General features: G+C 45.7%; 4 protein-coding genes and 1 non-coding gene across 6 annotated transcripts in view; 3 read left to right on the forward strand and 2 right to left on the reverse strand.

Moving 5' to 3' along the window:
- The window catches only part of LOC126394668 (WD repeat-containing protein 5-like), a 181173-nt gene that overhangs the window by 9149 nt on the left and 152307 nt on the right, over nt 1–19717 (forward strand). The window contains exon 13 of one of the 2 annotated variants that reach the window (XM_050051659.1): nt 748–3025. The exons of the other annotated variant lie outside the window; for it this stretch is intronic. Within the exon in view, the coding sequence (XP_049907616.1) occupies nt 748–848 (101 nt within the window). The 3' untranslated portion in view covers nt 849–3025. Of the gene's footprint in view, nt 1–747; nt 3026–19717 lie in introns of those variants that run through there. 2 annotated transcript variants of the gene reach the window in all.
- Nucleotides 3290–15487, reverse strand: LOC126394671 (inactive phospholipid phosphatase 7-like). Its single transcript, XM_050051665.1, has 5 exons — nt 15362–15487; nt 8661–9277; nt 6309–6631; nt 6030–6211; nt 3290–5882 (listed from the first exon to the last, which is right to left on the reverse strand). Exons 2-5 carry the CDS (start codon nt 8840–8842, stop codon nt 5676–5678), a joined length of 894 nt encoding a protein of 297 aa, XP_049907622.1. The 5' UTR covers nt 8843–9277; nt 15362–15487; the 3' UTR covers nt 3290–5675.
- On the forward strand, nt 13588–13693 carry LOC126395049 (U6 spliceosomal RNA). Its single transcript, XR_007570414.1, has one exon. It is a non-coding gene; the product is annotated as a U6 spliceosomal RNA (small nuclear RNA).
- gstt2 (glutathione S-transferase theta 2) lies at nt 14530–18852 on the forward strand. The gene is made up of 5 exons (XM_050051668.1): nt 14530–14798; nt 15389–15476; nt 16247–16397; nt 16860–17036; nt 18363–18852. Exons 1-5 carry the CDS (start codon nt 14675–14677, stop codon nt 18507–18509), a joined length of 687 nt encoding a protein of 228 aa, XP_049907625.1. The 5' UTR covers nt 14530–14674; the 3' UTR covers nt 18510–18852.
- Nucleotides 18970–19717, reverse strand: part of chek2 (checkpoint kinase 2) — a 4817-nt gene continuing 4069 nt past the window's right edge. The window contains exon 14 of the mRNA XM_050051598.1: nt 18970–19313. Coding sequence (XP_049907555.1) covers nt 19104–19313 — 210 coding nt within the window. The 3' untranslated portion in view covers nt 18970–19103. The remainder of the gene's footprint in view (nt 19314–19717) is intronic.

Here is a 19717-nt window from a genome sequence, read left to right on the forward strand (position 1 = left end):
TATATATGAACAAGTTATGGCATGAGATGTATAATGCTTCATAAACAGCAGTAACTTAGATGGTGATCTCCTTCCTTTCTCGGTCATGTTGATCTTTTTCTTTCCTAATCATTTGAGTTTGTGAATGGAGCGTAAATATTGCTGCAGCAGTGACTTGTGGGATGGAATTATCTCCTTTCCTATCGCTTAGGAAGGTCCGATGTATCCTATGCTAAAGGAGATCTGAAAGGAAGCATTGAACCTCCTTTCCTTAATGTTTAGAGAATTCGAACAGCTCTTATCATGGCGGCCACTAAAATACTTCCGGGTCATTTCACTCAGCTAGGAACCTTCCTAAGCAAAAAAGACTTTCCGACCGCAGCCCAAGTCTCTGTCTTTGTCTCCTAGTGCCTGAGTTTCTCTTCTAGCCCCTGACTTTATCTTCTAGTCCATGACTTTATCTTCTAGTCCCTGTCTTTATCTTCTAGTCCCTGACATTATCATCTAGTTCCAGACTATGTTTCCTACTCCCCGACTCTATCTCCTAGTCCCTGACTTTGTCCCCTAGTCCCAGACTTTGGTTCTAATCCCTGACTTTGTCTCCTAGTCCCCTGTCCTCTGTCCTAACCTTGCATGAATGTTGGACATCATCTGAACCTGTAAATGTCTCTGAGGAGGTTTTTGGACTTGGAGGTGACTGGAGAACTTGTTTAGGACTCGTCAATAACAGGAAGTTATCCTGACTGACGTGTCTCTGTGTCTCCATAGATGTGGTGATCTCCACCGCCTGTCATCCCACAGAAAACATCATCGCCTCAGCCGCTCTGGAAAACGACAAAACTATCAAACTGTGGAGGAGTGACTGTTAGACCAGAGGACACCAGGTCCAGGTCCAGAGCCTCAACTGTTCCCGTCTAACACAGAGACACCGAGTCAGAGCAGGTCCCATTGTGTCCCAGCTTCATGCCTAAAACCACTGATCGGTCTGATCACACCGCTAAAATACAAAGATGAAAATCCAGCTGCTAAACATTAAGAAACAAGTGTTTGTTTGTTAAAGGAGCAGTTCACTGATTTCCAGCCCAGACCTCGTTAGATGTTGATTTGTGACGATGCAGAGAGAAGATCGGTCTTTAGATACAGACTGAGGACAGGAAGTCCTCAGGTGGAGCTGAGCTTTTATTTTGAATTTTCTCTTTTTATTTCAGTGAGAGGGCGACAGGTTTCCTGATCCATCACGTTAGTTTGACCAATCAGCATTTCCTCCCTTTCACATTAAAAGACTTCCTGTTGTCCCTTTGAACACATGAAGAAAACTTTTCTGTCACATTCAACAGTCTTCATGAACTGCAGTGAACGGGCTCCACCTTTAAGCAACAGCAACAACCTTATGAAAACATCTGTTGACAAACTGTCACACAGCTGCTGCAGAATCATAATCTAAGTCTCATTTATCACGTCAGATGATCTGTCGCATCAAAACCAGACTGCACTGTTACAAACAGTGATTTAACATCTCTGAACACAGAGCTGTTGGTCGACTGCTGCCTCCATCAGTCTGTGTTACTGTGAGGGTCCACAGTTTAATGTGTTCAACATCAGGAGCAGCAAGCAGCAATAAGCCAGTTTTCAGTTCTACAGTGATAGAAAAGTTGACAGTTACTGTACCGTGTACGTTTGTGTATCTATGCTATTGGAACAAAAGCAACAGGAAGTTGAATCTCTCCTTTATTTGAGTTATTTTCTAAGAGGAGATTTTTTACACTTATCTTAAAACTCCAATTAAAAGCCCCGTCTCTTTACCAGCGCCGTGTGGCCACACATTTAGACAAATCAAGGCCTGTCTCTATCAGAGGCCTGGTCTCTTTGCTAAGCAGTTGATTTTTATAGAAGATCTTTGGATGTATAAAGCAGGTCGTTGGCTCGCTCACATTATGTGTCTGCTCCTGGATTACCCTGTAAGATCTTCATATTCCTTCAGTCTGTCAGGGTCCTGTTCACTCTGGGTGAAATAAACAGTCTGACTGTATCTCCTGATCTTTGCTGAGCAACACTTTTGTGTGAAAAGAATTAAAGGCCTGTCTCAAATACAGGCCTGTTGAGTTCAGTGATTTAAGCAAATAATAGCCCGGGGCTACTCTTTCAGGTTTTGTTCAACCTTCTGTTTTCATTCCTTTAAGGATCATTCTGACTCATGATAAGTGTTTGATCTGTCATATTTTCTATCATACTGTGAAAACCTCATAGTGTCAGCATCATACCTGTATTTGTTTTCTGTCTCTGTTAAGCATCTGTCTGTTAGTCAGTCACTCTACAGCAGGAAACAGCACTTCAAAATAAAAGCCCTGTGCTGGGAATTCACTGTACTTCAAAATTAAGTGTGTTATTTACAAACTTGACACGTTTGCGAGTCACTTGTGGTCCATTCAGAGCAGACCTGTAACCCACCAGTTAGGAACCACTGCTTTAAAAATGTGCTCAGTGTCACTCTCAGCTCAGCGGTGTGTCTGTGACGTACAGATCATCTGACATGATTAGTGACACGTAGATCATTCTGCAGCAGCTGTGTTTGTCAACAGATGTGTGGACCCTGTTTACTCCAGTTCATCTAGAATTTCCTGTTTTTGGATCCTTGGTTCAGCAGAGACGTGACAGAGAATCAAACTCTCCTTCCTGTTTTACCGTCACACATGTTTGACGTACAGACGATCACGTTAGCAGCGAAATCTTCCTTTAAGAAGTGTTTTTAGGTTGAAGCTGGGACACACCCACTGTCCTCGGACTCATTGGTTGCTATAGCAACTGTGTGTGTGTGTGTGTGTGTGTGTGTGTGTGTGTGTGTGTGTGTGTGTGTGTGTGTGTGTTTGTGGCCCTGCTGCGTTCACTGACTCTCTGTCCTGTTGGAACAAACAAACAGCAGTTCTTCATCATCATCATCATCATCATCATCATCAGAAGCTTCAATCAGCCGACTGAGAAAAGACATGATTGATCGTGTTTGAAGGATTTTTGTCAGTTATTTGTAAATAAAGATTTTTGACTACGAGCTGTGTGTGTGTGTGTGTGTGTGTGTGTGTGTGTGTGTGTGTGTTATGGTTGAGGGTACAGTGAGGTGAGGGTTGGACATGTAGTTGTGATGGGTGAGTTAAGAATAGGGGGCCAGGGGATCCATCATGTCAGTGAGGGTCCTCACAAAGACAGAAGTACCAGTGTGTGTGTGTGTGTGTGTGTGTGTGTGTGTGACGTCATGTTGCAGGTGATCAGCTGATGTTCAGACTCCAGCTGTAACAGGAAATGATGAACGTCTAAAACTCTTAAGTTTTTTTTATTTAATGAAACAAAACAAAATCTTAATCTAAAGTTTCTTCCTCTGTGGTGTCCATCAGCGACAGCGTCTCACAGCCGAGTGTTCAGTTCAGCGTTCACATGGGAAAAAAGGGTCGACTTATGTGTTAGGTTTGATTTAATGTCCTGAGTGATGTCACCTGAGTGCCCGTCAGTCTGTCTGTCTGTCATCATACTGATGTCTGACCAGGTGGATCTGAAACACGTCAGCTGTTTAAGTTCCGTCAGGATGCTCCCTGAAGGTTTGACTTTTTCACTGAACGAAACAAGACAAAGTTTTTAAACTAAATTCAGTTTGAAACTGATGAAATAATATTGATTGATCACAGTTTGATAATCAGCAGTAACACCAGACGTGGAACACGCAGGGTATCTGTTTTTAAAAAATATTTGCGTATGAATCAAGTCCTGGAAAGTCGTGTCGATGTCGTTCTGAAATCATCATGATGCCCTGTGGTTAAGGTCTGGTTAGGTTTAGGCACAAAAACCACTTGGTTAGGTTCAGGAAAAGATCATGGTGTGGGTTAAAATGAAAAAGAAAGTGACAAACACATAAGCCGTGAGCCTGCTCTGCCTCAAGCCGGTCGCGCCACACCATACGCCGCCGCAAGCCGTTCAGCACCACGGAGAGTCGGACTAATGGGATGTCGAACCAATGACATGGACCCACCTTTGTTAGCTTACCTAAGTTAGTTTATCTCCATTAGCTTCCCTGTGTTAGTTTAAGTCCGTTAGCTTATCTCAATTACCTTACCTTTGTTAGCTTACCTCAGTTAGTTTATCTCTGTTTATCTTCATTAGTTTACCTCTGTTAGCTTCTCTCTGTTAGCTTATCTCAATTAGTTACTTTCGTTAGCTTGTCTCTGTTAGCTTACCTCTTTATAAATGTGGTGCTGTCTGCATGTTTTTATAAGTTGTTCTGTTTCATTTCTGCTTCTGGTTGAATCGTCTGTGAGATTTTGATTCATAAATCAGTTTTATCGTCTTTAAGATCCGATAATGTTAGTTAATTAAGCTAACGTAATTTTTTTAAATTATTGTTTTAATATACTTTATTAATTCCTAAGGAGAAATTCACTTTATTCACTCTGTTGTCAATTACACACAGGTCTGAACACACACATGCACAAACAGGACCTATAGATGCACTAAGCGGAGAGATGTCAGAGTGAGGAGGCTGCCCATGACAGACGCTCCGAGCGGTTGGGGGTTCGGTGCCTTGCTCACTCGGCAGTGCCCAGGAGGTGAACTGGCACCTCTCCAGCTATCAGTCCACGGTCCATATTTTGGTCCGGAGGGGGACTTGAACTGGCGACCCTCCGGTTCCAAACCCAGGTTCCTATGGACTGAGCTACTGCCCCGCAGTTAGCTAATTAAGCTAACGTTAGCCACCGTTTGTTTCGCTCTTTAGCGCGACAGGTCAAAAATGAACTTTTCCACCTTTCACGTCATCATTTAGTTTTTATTTGTTTATGAAAACAAAACAAAAAAATCATAATTGTTCTTTTAGAAAGTTACTGAGTGTTTATGTGTCTGCGTTCTCAGAAGCTGGAGGCATTACATTTTTGGGTTGTCCTTCCCACTCCTGTTATCTCAAGAATGCCTGGAGGGAATTTCTTTAAATTTGGCACAAACGTCCACATGGACTGAAGAATAAACTGATTAGTGCTGTTGAGGGAAGATGTGTGTGAAGCGTCCATGTTTTCACAGACATGGATGTAAACTGTAACTGCAACATGTCGGGTTCGAGGATACGTACAACGGTGGGGCGCTAAATCTATGGGAAAAAAAGCTAATCATCAGTTAGCTTTGGAGTAAAGTTGATTGATGAAGACTGTGAGCTGCTGATGAAAGCTCTGGAAAAACAACCTTGTCAGTAGGCCTTGAGTTAAGATTTTGTTTTTGATTTCAAACGTCACTGAGGCGTCATTGTGTCGTCATGACGACTGCATCAGAATAAAAAGCTGTGAAAACACACACACACACACAGTAACACACACACACACACGTTCAGCGTCTTTGAAAAGCTTTAAGATTTCTGCTGCTCAGACAGGTCCAGGTCCTGACCCCCTACAGCGAGCTGCCACAGCTACCGTCCACCAAGTGGAGCTAAACAGGAAGCATGACGGTGTCAAAACACGGAGCGGCTTCAGTCTCAAGAGTCCGGCAGGTAGCAGAATCCAGCAAGACCAGTCCAAACTGGTCAAAACTGGTCCAGACAGGGAGCGTCCAGCATGTGTCATCAGAGCAGATCATCAGGTCCAGACAGAGCCGTCCAAACCAGGACAGACAGATGTGTCCAGTGTGTTACAGGTGAGCGTCTGATGGATACTGGACCAGTCCAGGCCAGTTCAGACCAGTGGAGTCCAGCGCAGCGTGCCGATGGAGATGAGGGTCTGGCAGGTGGCGGAGTCGAGCCACACGGACTCCACCAGACTGAAGTGCAGGAAGCCGAGAGCGAATCCACAGCCGACGTCCGACAGGTGATGTTTACCCAGCAGCACCCGGGATACGCCCACCAGGACAGCCCACATGTAGAGCAGGATCCTGAGGGGCACCTGGAGGACAGGAAGACTGAGTCACCACACTGAGATGAGTCTGAAGAGACCCAACACACTAGGGTCCTGGACCGACGGAGACACCACAGTGTCCCAGCAACAACAACAAATAAACAATAAACAGACAATAACGATACAGCGACTGACCGCCAGCACCAGGTGGTTCAGGAGGAACTTGGACACCATGACGGCTCGGCTGGCATGGGCTGCTGGGAAGGAGTACAGATCCATGGCTATGTAGTCCAGAAACCCCGGAGGGAAGTCCCATGGTCCTCGGCGTTTGACCAACTTCTGCACGCCAGCGACCGTCATCAGGTCCAGGATCAGAGCTGCAGGAGACAGAGACATGTTGGACAGCAGAGAGACAGACAGAGACATGTTGGACAGCAGAGACAGACAGGAGACATGTTGAGTTGAATGTCTCACCCAGCAGCAGGTTGACAAGGACTTCCTGTCCAGCCAGCGTGTTGCTCCTCCATAGACAGACCAGCGTCCCACAGAGCCAGGGAAGGGCGTGTCCAGTGAGGGCCAGCAGGGTCACCATGGAGCGCAGCGGGGCCCCCGTCCCGTGTGTTCCCACGCAGACACCGAGACGCTTGGACAGACTGATGTCGATGGCTAGCAGAGAGTTGATGGCGATGCCTCGAATGGACGGATTCAGCTGCATGCAGTCCTGCTCCGGCCAACGAGACGTGTCCTTCATCCCCCCATCAGCTGCTGAGCCGCCCTCTGAAGAGTCCCTGGACCCCCTGAGGACAGAGACCAGGACAGACTGTGAGTCCAGGACAGAGACCAGGACAGAGGACAGAACCTTCCGAAGCCCTGACATCACCTTCACCAGACGCCATTTAAATAATCAGTCATTTTACCATCATCAAACTCACCTCAGTCACAGTCAGCAGAAACAAAATGAAACTCACAGAAACCGTCTCAGTTCATCCTCTCACTGTTCAACAGTCACCAGCTCTGGTTTGGTTCAGATTAACCCTTAATTCACCAGTTAGCTGTGACAACACGCTGCATCTATACACACTAACATGACTGATTATTTAAATGGAGTCTGGTGGGTTTGGTGACGATGTCTGGTGAAACACAAAGCTCTATCTCTGTAGGGACCCTTTCATTAATGATGTCACACTCAGAAAAACAATCTGATCCTGTCAAAAACAAACACTGATGTGATGTCACTTGTGTTTCCTACAGTAGAGTCAATCAGCAGGTGGAGTCTGACATGAAGCTCAGTGATGTGCTGAGTGGGCGGAGTCAGTCAGCAGGTGGAGTCTGACATGAAGCTCAGTGATGTGCTGAGTGGGCGGAGTCAGCAACAACATATATTATAGACACCTAACCTGAGCATCAGTTTGAGTGGACGATATATTGAGAATATTTTCACTGCTTTACTTTAATGTAACAACAGGAAAATGAAGCCGTTCTCTTCAGGCCTCCATCAGTCAGTGTGTTTGTGTCACTGAGTGACTTTGGTGTTTAAAGGGTTAATTCAGATTCACTTAAGTCACTCAGAGACACAAACACAGACTGATGGAGGCCTGAAGAGAGTGAAGAGGGGGACTGAAGCTGCTGTAGGAACTGACCTTTTGCTGATGACCCCCATCCACAACTAGCTTAGCTTAGCATAAAGACTGTAAACAGGGAAACAGATAGCTTAGCTTAGTATAAAGACTAGAAACAGCTAATTTAGCTTAGCACAAAGACTGGAAACACAGGCAAATTGCTAACTTAGTAAAACGACTGGAACAGATGATTTATTAAGACTGGAAACTACGGGAAAGAGGTAGCCTAGCTTAGCACAAGGACTGAAAACAGGGGGAAACAGGTAACTTAGCTTAGCTTAGCACAAAGACTGGAAACAGGGGAAACAGGTAGCTTAGCTTACCACAAAGACTGGAAACAGGGGAAACAGGCAGCTTAGCTTAGCTTAGCACAAAGACTGGAAACAGGGGGAAACTGTTAGCTTAGCTTAGCACAAAGACTGGAAACGGGAAACAGGTAGCTTAGCTTAGCACAAAGACTGGAAACAGGGGGAAACTGTTAGCTTAACATAAAGACTGAAAATGGGGAAACAGGTAGCCTAGCTTAGCACAAAGACTGGATACAGGAGAAAACAGCTAACTTAGCTTAGCACAAAGACTGTAAATCACTGTGGATCACAGTGGAGTCTGGCTGTGATGAGAGTGAACAGTGGGGACTGACGCTGTTAATGGTTTCCCTGTTGAAACAGGCTGTCTGACAGAAAGATAAGATAAGATATGATATGATATGATATACTTTATTGATCTCCCAGAGGGGAAATTCAAATAAAAGGTAGAGCAGAGAAAATATTCTAAATATAACCTGAACTTATTCTGATGCTGAGTCCACAGCAGCACATTACTGAGCTTCCATGTCAGATCTATTGTAGGTAACACTGACTGTGGGTCAACACCTCACACAACCCCACTGCAAAACATCTCAACTGTCCCTCTAAAGTTAGAGTGGACTCAGGACTCAGGACTCAGGACTCAGGATTCTCTGCCGCAGTTTCTGTTTCTTACTGACTCCTGACATGAACTGAGAGCAGCAGCTGCTTCAGACTCTCGTCTGTAAAGTTGACAGCAGGAAACTTTACTGACCGACTGTCTGAACTTTTACAGCTGAGAGCTCTGGATCCTGGTTCAGGATCAGGGCCTGGTTCAGGATCACGTTCAGGACCACGTTCAGGACCGTGTTAGACTCTAAATATGAGCTGTGATGTCAGTGGGCGGAGCCTCTGAGCCTTACCTTCCTCCGCCGTCCTCCTGCTGACTCTGCTGTCTGCTGGCCCTCCTCGGACCGCTGCCACCCCCACGCCCCTCCCCCGGCCCCGGCTCCCTGCGGGGGGGCTGGTTCAGGGACATAAACTCGGGCCGGTTCAGGACATTGTTCCGGTCTCTGGCCCTGGACCGGGCCTGGCTGGCGGGCATGGTGGAGGTGCTGGTAGTGGTGAGACGGCGTGCAGTGCTGCAGGACTGAGACGGATCAGGTCTGAGACTCTGAGGGACTCTGCTATAAATAGATCAGCTGGCCTTCTTCTTCTGTCAGCTGTTCAGAGAGGGAGGCTGGAAAAACACTGAACACACACACACACACACACACACTCACCCACACACTCACACACTCTTATTAAAGGAACATTCCCCCAGTTTCACGTGTCAAAGGTTACTGGTTGGGGTCACGATGTGTTCAGGTCTTATGAGCAGGTGTGACTCGGTCCAGAATCCACCAACCAGCTTGTCTGAAGCTCCTTCACGTGTCGTGTCTGTGTTTCATCTGGTAACAGCTGTGTGACACGTTAACGTCTGATGGTGGCGTCAGACCAGCAGAGACTCCAGGATGTTACTGGTCCCAGTGTGCAGACGCTGCAGGATGAAACAATCCTGGAAAAGTTTTTATTTTGTTAAGTTGAAACAAAACAGAACATCTTAATCAGTGACAGAGTCAGGCTAGCTATTTACAGGCTTTATGCTAAGCTAAGCTAGCTGTTCCCCTTGTTTCCAGTCTTAATGCCAGGCTATCTGTTTCCACCTGTTTACAGTCTTTATGCTAAGCTAAGCTAGTTACTGGCTTCATGAGAGACAGAGATATTCACGGAGTTAAATATGAGACGTCCACAGTTAGTAGTCACTGTTAGCATCATTAGCATAGTTAGCATTGTTACATGCTGTTCATCTAAAACATCATCAGAACACTGAAACATGTGACCACTGTCCAGGTGCATCATGGGATGTGTGTGTGTGTGTGTGTGTGTGTGTGTGTGTGTGTGTGTGTGTTCATATAGAATGTCATCTGCTCACATTCTGTCTGCTGAACTGAACCAGACTGGACCTGATCCAGGCTAAATACAGAGCTCCTTCAGACACAGCAGGTGAAACTATCAGAGTACTCACACTGACAAAGTACTTTTACTTTTACTCAGTTACTGTACTTTAGTGACGTCACAGTACTTCACCTGAGTATCTGTACTTTCTACGTCACCACATTTACCTGAAACCCTCAGTTCCTCTCTGTCCCGTGAGAACCACGTATCTCCAGACCCCCGTCAGAAAGTGACTCTTTGGAGGTACGAGGTTCTCACGGGACAAACATCAACAGGAAGTTGTTGACGTGTTGATGGAGTCTCACCGTGTTTGGAGACAAACTGTCTTTAATGATGTAATAATTTAATTTACCTGAACTCACCTGAGCTAGTGTTCGTGTTGAGTTTAAGGTCTGTTTTCACTGCGGGAAAAAACTAATTTACGGGTAAAACTCCGTTAATCTCAATTCAGCCTGGTAAACTGTAAATCGATCACTAATTAACAATTAACCAATCAGAGTGAGGGATCGTTAGAGTGTCTTTGACCCAGAGGAGCAAATTAATCAATAAATAATAAGTGTTCGCGTGCAGACGATGAAACGCAGAGTGACGTTTAAGGGTTTAAATGACATTATTCACATTATTCAGTCCCGCCAAACTCCCAACTAAAGATTTATTCATTTTAGGTATTTTTGTCATAAAACTGATTTTATATTAAATGTAATGATATTTTATGAATCGTGAAGACGCTCGGCTGAATTCGGCTCATAAATATAAAAGTCAAAATGAGTGTAGCAGACTAAGGCCCAATCCCAATACACCCCTTAACCCTACCACTTGCCCCTACCCCTTCGTTTTGCGCATTCACGCGTAGGGGTAGGGATGTCCCCGTTCTCATTGAGGCAGAGGGGAAGGGCGGAGTCTTAGGGCTATATGGCCCTCCAAACTGAGTTTTTTCAGAGGCACACTTCAAAGCGAGTGCTACGAGAAATCTCCCAGAATGCCTTCTGAATCACCGGCAAGATGGCAGGGAAGGCTTCAGAGGCAATTAAAGAAAACCACAAATGTAAGTATTTTCTTCGTAACTAAAGATTTAAAGACTATGATAACCATCGGAAATGTCGTTTCAATGTATTTGTTCTAACAAACAAAACAAAACAAAAATCGCTAGTTGTGAGGTTTCCCCGGCAACATACTTGTCGCGTCTTTTTATGACGTCACTGACAACTAATGATGACGTTTCCGGGTATGAAGGGTTGTCCCATTTCATAGGGGAATATTTCAACCCCTACCCCTTGTAACTTTGTTGCAAGGGGCACTCGAAAAAGAGGGGTAGGGGTAGGGGCAAAAATGAGAAATGGGATTGGGCCTAAGTGCTCAGGTGTGTTTCAGGTGATGAGGGACTGGTTGTAGAAGTTTGACTGTAGCTGAAAGACTGACTCGTAGTTAATGAGCAGGTCATTACAATGTGCCAGTGTTGTTACAGCAGCTGTGAACTGTCAATGCTAAATTAAAGATTTGATCAAAAGGACCGTTTGTGAAAGTTTAGTCATTTTGTTTGTGTTTTCTTTGAGACTGAAGTGGAGTCACTTTAATGCAGGATCTTCCTTTGGAGCCAGCCTCCCATTAAAATCAGCTAAATTAACGTCTTCTTGTTTCTTAAAACACAAATACATTTTATGTAAAACTTTAACTGAATTCATGCGAATCTTTGGTGTGATCTGTAAACTAAAATGAATTTAAACTCTGTCGGTTTGTTTCGGAGGATGATTTGAGGATGACTCTGATAAGTCAAAGTAAAAGTGTTAATAAATGTTTTTATTTATTTTATTTTTTAGATTTTATATACTTTAATAACCCCTGAGGGGAAATTCAATTTTTCACTCTTTTGTCATTAACACACAGGTCCGAAAGACACACACACGCACAAAGTGGAGAGATGTCAGAGTGAGATTGCTGCCCTTGGTCAGGCATCCCGAGCAGTTCGGGGGGTTCGGTGCCTTGCTCAAGGGCACCTCGGCAGTGTGCAGGAGGTGAACTGGCACCTCTCCAGCCACCAGTCCACGCTCCATATTTGGTCTGACACTCAGCAGCAGGTCGGTGGAACTACAGCTGGTATTATCATTATTATTAGTATTAGCATGATATTTTTAAATATTCTAATTAGTTTTTATTGATTTTTTTTTACACAACAGGGAAACAGAAAGAAAAGAGAGATATGAGGTCATGAGATGTTTAAAAAGTCAGAGTTAGTTTTCCTAATTTAAAGCAGCAAATCACACCTGGTACAATAATCATGTCAGATCTATCATTGGCGCCACCTCTGAGAGAGGGCGCCCTGCAGCCAACACCACAGGTACAACCTCATGACTCCGTCCCAGCATGACCTCATCACATCACAGCAGTAACAGGAAGTGGAATTACAGACAAGACAAAGTGTGTTACAGGAGCGTCAGCAGATTTATGACTGACAGTCGGACGTTCTCTCAGATTTACACTTTTCACAGACAGAATCTGAGATCAGCAGGTGTGTTTATATAAAGTCAGAGGGGTCACTTCCTGTTTCTGAGCGACACGCTAACACATCAGATGTTAAAGGCAGATTTCACCTCACACACACACATCAGTTTAAATTCAGACCAGGTCAGGAGGTGTCTGAGAGGCGTTCAGGAGCAGAGCTCTCCTCAGTTTGAGCTGCTGGTGAAGATAAAGGCTGAAGAGACGTTAGAGACGTGAGCTGAAGGTTCAGAGGAGTCAGACCCTGAAACTGTTGAGTCTGATGAGCAGAGGAGGCCGAAGGTTCGTGGAGTCGAAGCTCTGCGTCGTATCTGATATGAAAGACAGAAGCAGCTCTGTTGTGTTTGTGGACACGAGGACAAATTGTTTGGACCGATGGGGACATGTCTCCAGGGTTTAAAGCAGCTACTGGTTGAGACAGGTCGGGATCAGACCGGGAGTCTCTGGTCGGTCAGTCGTGACTGGTGACGTCATATTGTGCTTGTGGAGCTTCCTGTAAATCTCCCTCTGAGACGCCTCGTTCACACTGTTCAACTCTTCCTATTAACTCTTTAACCGCCTCCTGTCTTCATGAGTCTCCTCACTGTGTCAGAGTCTGGCCTTAAAGTTCAGTTTGGTGATCTTCCTCTTCCTCTCTGCTGCCTCTCAGCTGAAACATCATGTGGTCACAGGCGTTGGCTGCGGCTCAAAGGACCAAACTGTGTATTTGTGCAGCTGCTGCCTCACAGAACATCTGATGATACCTGAGGATCCAGGAGCTGGTTCAACGTGTCGTTTCAGACTCGTGTCTCCTCACTTTGTGTCTCTTGTCTCTGACACTCTGGAGGTTTATCTGCAGCCACAGTCTAACTCGTCTCTTCCTCGTCGCAGCAGTGACGTCAGACAGACCGGTTCCTCCTCTTGTGTCTCCCCCTCCCCCCTGTCTGTCTCAAAGTCTCTCTCCCAGCTCGCTGTGACCTGTGCCCATCCCCCGCGGACCCCTGAGGGGCCGGTGGGGTCAGAGTCTCTTCAGGAGAACTGAGGGGGGAGGGGCCGCTCTCTCTGCCTTTTGTTCTCCCGCCCTCAGACCTCCAATCACCCTCGTCTGACGTCACAGCATTGAGCCTAAATCTCCCATCATGCCTCTGTGACTGAAGCTGGAGCAGCTCAGACTGCAGCTCAGAGTCTCTCTCTGAGCCCGTGTGGTTTATAACACATATGTAACCATCAGTCCAGCTCCGACACCTCCTCCTGTGTCTCCCTGCTCCTCAGCAGGAGCCTTTAAACCCTCCTCTCTGTCTTCTGAGTCCTGACCCCTGAGTGTGAGGCGTTAAAGGACAGCTCCGTATAAATCCCCCCCAGAATCAGCCCTCTTTTGTGTTGCGTCAGCAATACACATAATAAAATTGGAACGATACAGAGAAGATTAGCATGGCCCCTGCGCAAGGATAACACGCAAACTCGTGGAGCGTTCCAGATTTTACCCCAAAAATCAGATTTATATCAGTTTTTATGATTTTATATGAATTTTTGATGATTTTCTGACATTTTATCTGAACTGAGTGAATGTGGGTGAAACAGTGACACTGTGGTCACTGCAGGTACTGCAGCTGCAGAGAGAAAGCAGTCTGTCTGTGTGTCAGTGTGGGTTTCCTCCAGGTGCTCTGACATGTTCTCCCTGTGTCAGCGTGGGTTTCCTCCAGGTGCTCCCACATGTTCTCCCTGTGTCAGCGTGGGTTTCCTCCAGGCGCTCCCACATGTTCTCCCTGTGTCAGTGTGGGTTTCCTCCAGGTGCTCCCACATGTTCTCCCTGTGTCAGCGTGGGTTTCCTCCAGGCGCTCCCACATGTTCTCCCTGTGTGTCCCTTCAACAAATCCGTTCTCATGAGAGCAGATGAAGATGCTGTGGCACATTTTTGGATTTTCATTCTCTTAATCAAACGTCTGTAGAAACTGTTTAACGAAACTAAATGTGTGAATGAGTCACTGAGGTGTGAACGGGTGAACTTGTTCTCCTTCATAAATCTTATCCTGCTGTTAAAAAAGATTTCAGAAACACAGATGTTCTGTTGTGATTCATTTTAGTGTGAAGAACTGATTTTATTTTGTTTTATTTAATTTCTCAAAACACTGATGGGTTTTTTTTCTTTCTGTGGAGGAACGTGTCCTTTGGTCTCCTGAACAGAAACACAAGAAACACCTCTGTGTGTGTGTGTGTGTGTGTGTGTGTGTGTGTGTGTGTGTGTGTGTGTGTTTCGTCACAGCTGCAGACTGAAGCTGCTGCAGTGCGCAGAGCGGCCTGCAGGGGGCGGAGCTGTGCTCACCGCAGACACACACACAGAAGAAGAAGAAGGACGGGAGGAAGAGGAGCAGCTGTTTGTTACTTTGACCTGTTGTTGTTGTTGTTGTTGTTGTTGTTTTCTTCCTCTCCGTTTCTCTCTCCGGTACAGACCCGTCGCGTCTCCATGGCGACCCGCCGGATGTTGGAGGTGTACCTGGACCTGTTGTCGCAGCCGTGCCGCGCGGTGCACATCCTGCTCAACACCACCAACATCCCGCACACCGTCCGCACCGTGGCTCTGCGGAGAGGTGAGCGACTAACCGGGAACTGTAACGAGTTAACCGGTAAACGTACCGAGTCGGTGGTGAGGTCGGTCCGCTGTGTGGAGGGCCCTTAAAGAGTTTAAGGAGTTTCGGTGACCGCGACCTTTGACCCGGTGAACTTTGATCCACATCACAGCTGTTATCGCGCCAAACAAAACTTCATGAAAAATCCGTCGGGTTTTAGATTAATTTGTGAAATGTACAAATGTTTGTTATGTTAACATAAAATTAGACACATGTCAGGAACCAGAATGTTCTGATGATAAATTCGGCTCAGAAATAAAAACACAGGCAGCTTCATGTTTCAGGTAAATGACAGTTTTCAGGCGGGACTCGCGCTCCTCTGTCCGGATCCGCCGCGGTGTCTCATGAGTGAAGGAAAGTTGGTGAATTCAGAAACTGAAGCTCAAGATGTGACAAAATTACGTCACTGTGATGTCATGATAATGCCGAACTGTTTGAAAGGATTCTGTCAGTCTGGTCTGTGTGCTGAACAACATGTCGTGTTACATTAAATTAAGGGATTCCTTAAGGGAGTTTGGTTTTACCTTTTTCTCTGTGCTGGTTTGGTGCAGGAGAGAACAGGACTCCAGAGTTCACCAAACTGAACCCGATGCAAAAAGTTCCTGTGATGGTGGACAACAGCTTCGTCCTTACTGAGAGGTACACACACACACACACACACACACACACACACACACACATTCTGGGGCCGGTTGCACAAAACACCTTAAGTTAAGATTTCCCGTAAAGTCCTACTTAAGGTTTCCTAAAAATTTTTTTAAAAAAATCTGTTGCACAAAGACCCTTAAGTCTTCCTTAAGATTTCATTAAAATGTTCACTTAAGTATTTAAAGTTTCTCTTTGTTTTTGGATTTATACTTAAGGAATCCCTAGACCCTTGGCACAAAAGACCCTTAAGTCTTCTTAAGTTTCCTTAAAATGTTAACTTAAGTATTTATGTTTCTCTCTTAATGTTGGTCTTATACCTAAGGAATCCTTAAAATGTTCACTTAAGCTAAAGTAATCCCTAGACTGTTGCACAAAAGACCTTAGCAACCAAAGCAAGTTAAAAAAAATAGTCTGTGAGTCCAAACAAACAGTCTCCATGGAAACCGTCACTGTTGTAAAATCTCCTGTAACAGTAAATGGGTTTTTCTCAACTAAGGAAAACTTAAGGGGTTCTGTGCAACTGTATAAGTCCCTCAGCTAAGTAGAAATTAAGCCTTTTGTGTCATATTTAAAGAGAAAACTTAAGTTGTTGTGTGTTTTTAAACAATGTGAGTTTTATTTTTGTCAAAGCAACAAAACTGAGGATTCTTCATCATCATCATCTTCGCTCTGCTCTTGTAGCTGTTAGTGAGACTTTACTGTGTGTGTGTGTGTGTGTGTGTGTGTGTGTGTGTGTGTGTGTGTGTGTGTGTGTGTGTTAGTGACGCCATCCTGAAGTACCTGGCCACCAAACACAACGTCCCGGAGCACTGGTATCCACGGCAACCAGAGAGACGAGCCAGAGTGGACGAGTACACGGCGTGGCATCACACCAACACACGACCACACGCCGCCAAAGTGTTTATACTGGAGGTACACACACACACACACAGTGAACACATCTGATCGATGGGTGATTGATTGATTTAGATGAGTCGCGTTAAACTGAGTCAGTGAATCGTCTGAACGTCTGTGGATCAACACGACCCTCCGTCTGATCACACACAGACCAAATACACATCAATAATCAAACTCAGGATCAATGACTGTCAACAACAACAACAACAACAACAGATGGCTGCAGGGTTGAGTCCAAACACCCAGAGATGAGTTAGCATGTTAGCACTTCCTGTTTCCTTGGTCTTGAGGTCGCTGTAACCTCACAAAGTGTGTTTCACCTCCGTCTGTTCATCAGCGCTCTCTGAGCTCCCTTCGGTTCTTGACGTCAGTTCAGTGTTGAGGCGGGAAAACGATGAAACGCGTCACATGAATCACCTCATGATGATGATCACTGTGTTAGTCAAGTTCATGACTCCGCCCCCTCCCGTGCTCCAGGTGCTCCTCCCGGCTCAGAGCGGCTCTCAGGTGGACGAGGGGCGTCTGACTCGTGCTCTGTCTCAGCTGGACGACACTCTGGATAAACTGGAGACCATGTTCCTCCGCAGACAGCCCTTCCTGTGTGGTGATGACATCACTGTGGCCGACCTGCTCGCCATCTGTGAGCTCATGCAGGTCAGTCGCTCTGATTGGTTGACATATTAATCATCCGATTCTTCCCTAAGCCCCTCCCCCCTCAGGTACTGTTGCTGGAAACACACACGACCCTTTTAACACAGAGGTGGCGCCATAGAGCCGCGACCCCGTCCATTCAGCAGGATGACATCACAGAATCAAGAGACGTGACATGTAACACAACAGCGTCGGCCTCCAGTGTGACATATAACATACGTGTCAGCAGCTCTTTATAAACAATAACAATGACATCACATGTCAATAACAATCATTCAGCGTCCCTGTTATATGGCGGCTGATCTCGTCCTCTGCTCGGAGGGTAAGGAGCTCCTGGACCTCATTGTTTGAGTTAGCTGCTAACTGCTAACAGCTGCTGTTCTTCTTCTTTGAGTTAGCTGCTAACTGCTAACAGCTGCTGTTCTTCTTCTGTGAGTTAGCTGCTAACTGCTAACAGCTGCTGTTCTTCCTTGAGTTAACTGCTAACAGCTGCTGTTCTTCTTCTTTGAGTTAGCTGTCAACTGCAAACAGCTGCTGTTCTTCCTCTTTGAGTTAGCTGCTAACTGCTAACAGCTGCTGTTGTTCTTCTTTGAGTTAGCTGCTAACTGCTAACAGCTGCTGTTCTTCTTCTTTGAGTTAACTGCTAACAGCTGCTGTTCTTCTTCTTTGAGTTAACTGCTAACAGCTGCTGTTCTTCTTTGAGTTAACTGCTAACAGCTGCTGTTCTTCTTTGAGTTAGCTGCTAACAGCTACTCTTCTTCTTTGAGTTAGCTGCTAACTGCTAGCAGCTGCCGTTTTTCTTCTGTGAGTTAGCCGCTAACTGCTAACAGCTGCTGTTCTTCTTCTGTGATTTAGCTACTAACTGCTAACAGCTGCTGTTCTTCTTTGAGTTAGCTGCTAACAGCTGCTGTTCTTCTTTGAGTTAGCTGCTAACTGCTAACAGCTACTGTTCTTCTTTGAGTTAGCTGCTAACTGCTAGCAGCTGCCGTTTTTCTTCTGTGAGTTAGCCGCTAACTGCTAACAGCTAATTTCTGAGTCTCCTGCGGTGGGTCACACACTGAACATGTCACCAGAGCGTCACACCCATCCCGCCCTACTGGTTGTCACATTTATACAGACGTCTCGGGGCTGTTGTTTCTCTGTCCCCTCATTCTGCGATCGAACCCTTTATACAGAGCGGTGAGGCAGAATAACACCGTCACATTCCCGCCTTGAACAGGAAGTGTAAAAGGGGCCAGTGTGTGTGTGTGTGTGTGTGTTTTGTCAAATGTTAGAGGGGCTTGGTGATTGGTTGCTGGTTCTGAGCATGCCCAGTGTGTCTCCCTGCAGCCTCTGGGAGGGGGCAGAGATGTCCTGCAGCAGCGTCCACAGCTGCAGCGCTGGAAGAGCAGAGTCCAGTCGGCTGTCGGCGAGTCGTTCGACCGTGCTCACGCCGTGCTGTACAGCGTCAGAGACCGTCGCAAAGCCAAGCTGTGATGTCACATGGAGGAGGGGCGGGAGGAGTCAATCATTCAGTCATTTGATGATGATGGTGATGATGATGGTGATGATGATGACAGGTGTGTCTGATCAGTTCAGTCTATGTGAAGTTTTTCTGTTTTCATTAAACCTTAAATCAATAATTACAAATATCAGCTGACAGGAAAACATGACGGTCACATGATCCACGTCTTCAGTTTGATTCATAACTTTATTTAAACAAAAACAAACGGCTTCAGTCAAACTTGTGATTGTAAATGAAATGTCTCAGAATCAGCTGACAGGTTCAATAACTTTATGAATGATAATAAATGTAACAAATAAATAGAGTTTATTTTCACGTTGGTCTTTGTCTCTTTATCTGACTCACTGTCGCCATGACAACACTAACAATGTAAAGCCCCGCCCCCTGACTGTCTTCACATGAAGTCAGAAGTGAACTTTGATCAATAATCAGTCAATATGATTTTAATATTTAAACTTTATTGAAGAATAAAATTTTCAAACAGTGAAAAACATGAAGTTTATTTACAGTTAGTAGTGAAGTCGCTGAGTCACATAACCTGAGGAATGGCAGAATCTGATTGGTCCTTACAGTGGGTCAGGGGGCGGGGCTTGGCTCCGTTTAGCCGGATGCTCCTCCCCTTCATCTTTGTCGCCTTCATCTCTTCTTCTCTTCCTTTTGGAGATTACGGAGGCTGACTCCGCCTCCTGCTGGGGGGAGGGTCCAGGGGGCGGGGCCGCAGCAGCAGCATCAGAGGGGTACATGAGTCTGTGAGCCGTCTGTATCATCTCTTGATCCTGAACACAGACAACAGCACTGAGACTACATCTCCCATCATGCACCTTCACACTGTTTTATCACTCATCACCAGATTATGTGAACTGAAAATATTCTGTTTCATCACTGTGGGGAAAAAGTGGCGGTGCGTCCTTTGGTGCCACGATACAAGACTTGTATGACATGACGTGTATGTTCCCAGCTGCAAACTTAACTTTTCAGATTATTCCAAAACTACCTGAAGCGTTCCTTAGCGTCCCCATGTTTGGTCCCCCCTCTGTTGGGGTACCTAGCACACAGATCTGGTACTAAAAGGTGGAGCTAGAAACCCTGCAGTCTGATTGGTCAGTAGAGGACGGTCACTCTGGTTTTATGTAACCTCTGTTCATACATCAATAAACTACAACTATAAAATGAAAGAGAA

This window comes from Epinephelus moara, chromosome 8 (assembly GCF_006386435.1).
Source record: "Epinephelus moara isolate mb chromosome 8, YSFRI_EMoa_1.0, whole genome shotgun sequence".
Taxonomy (NCBI): domain Eukaryota; kingdom Metazoa; phylum Chordata; class Actinopteri; order Perciformes; family Serranidae; genus Epinephelus; species Epinephelus moara.

What these genes read in the sequence shown, in the direction of transcription:
- gstt2 (XM_050051668.1), top strand. Translation starts at nt 14,675, where the DNA reads ATGGCGACCCGCCGGATGTTGGAGGTGTACCTGGACCTGTTGTCGCAG. An exon ending in AGCTTCGTCCTTACTGAGAG is followed by an intron (nt 15,477 to 16,246) that starts GTACACACACAC and finishes TGTGTGTGTTAG; the next exon opens with TGACGCCATCCTGAAGTACC. An exon ending in CCATCTGTGAGCTCATGCAG is followed by an intron (nt 17,037 to 18,362) that starts GTCAGTCGCTCT and finishes GTCTCCCTGCAG; the next exon opens with CCTCTGGGAGGGGGCAGAGA.
- LOC126394671 (XM_050051665.1), bottom strand. Translation starts at nt 8,842, where the DNA reads ATGCCCGCCAGCCAGGCCCGGTCCAGGGCCAGAGACCGGAACAATGTC. An exon ending in CCTTGTCAACCTGCTGCTGG is followed by an intron (nt 6,212 to 6,308) that starts GTGAGACATTCA and finishes TGTCTCCTGCAG; the next exon opens with CTCTGATCCTGGACCTGATG. An exon ending in TGAACCACCTGGTGCTGGCG is followed by an intron (nt 5,883 to 6,029) that starts GTCAGTCGCTGT and finishes CCTGTCCTCCAG; the next exon opens with GTGCCCCTCAGGATCCTGCT.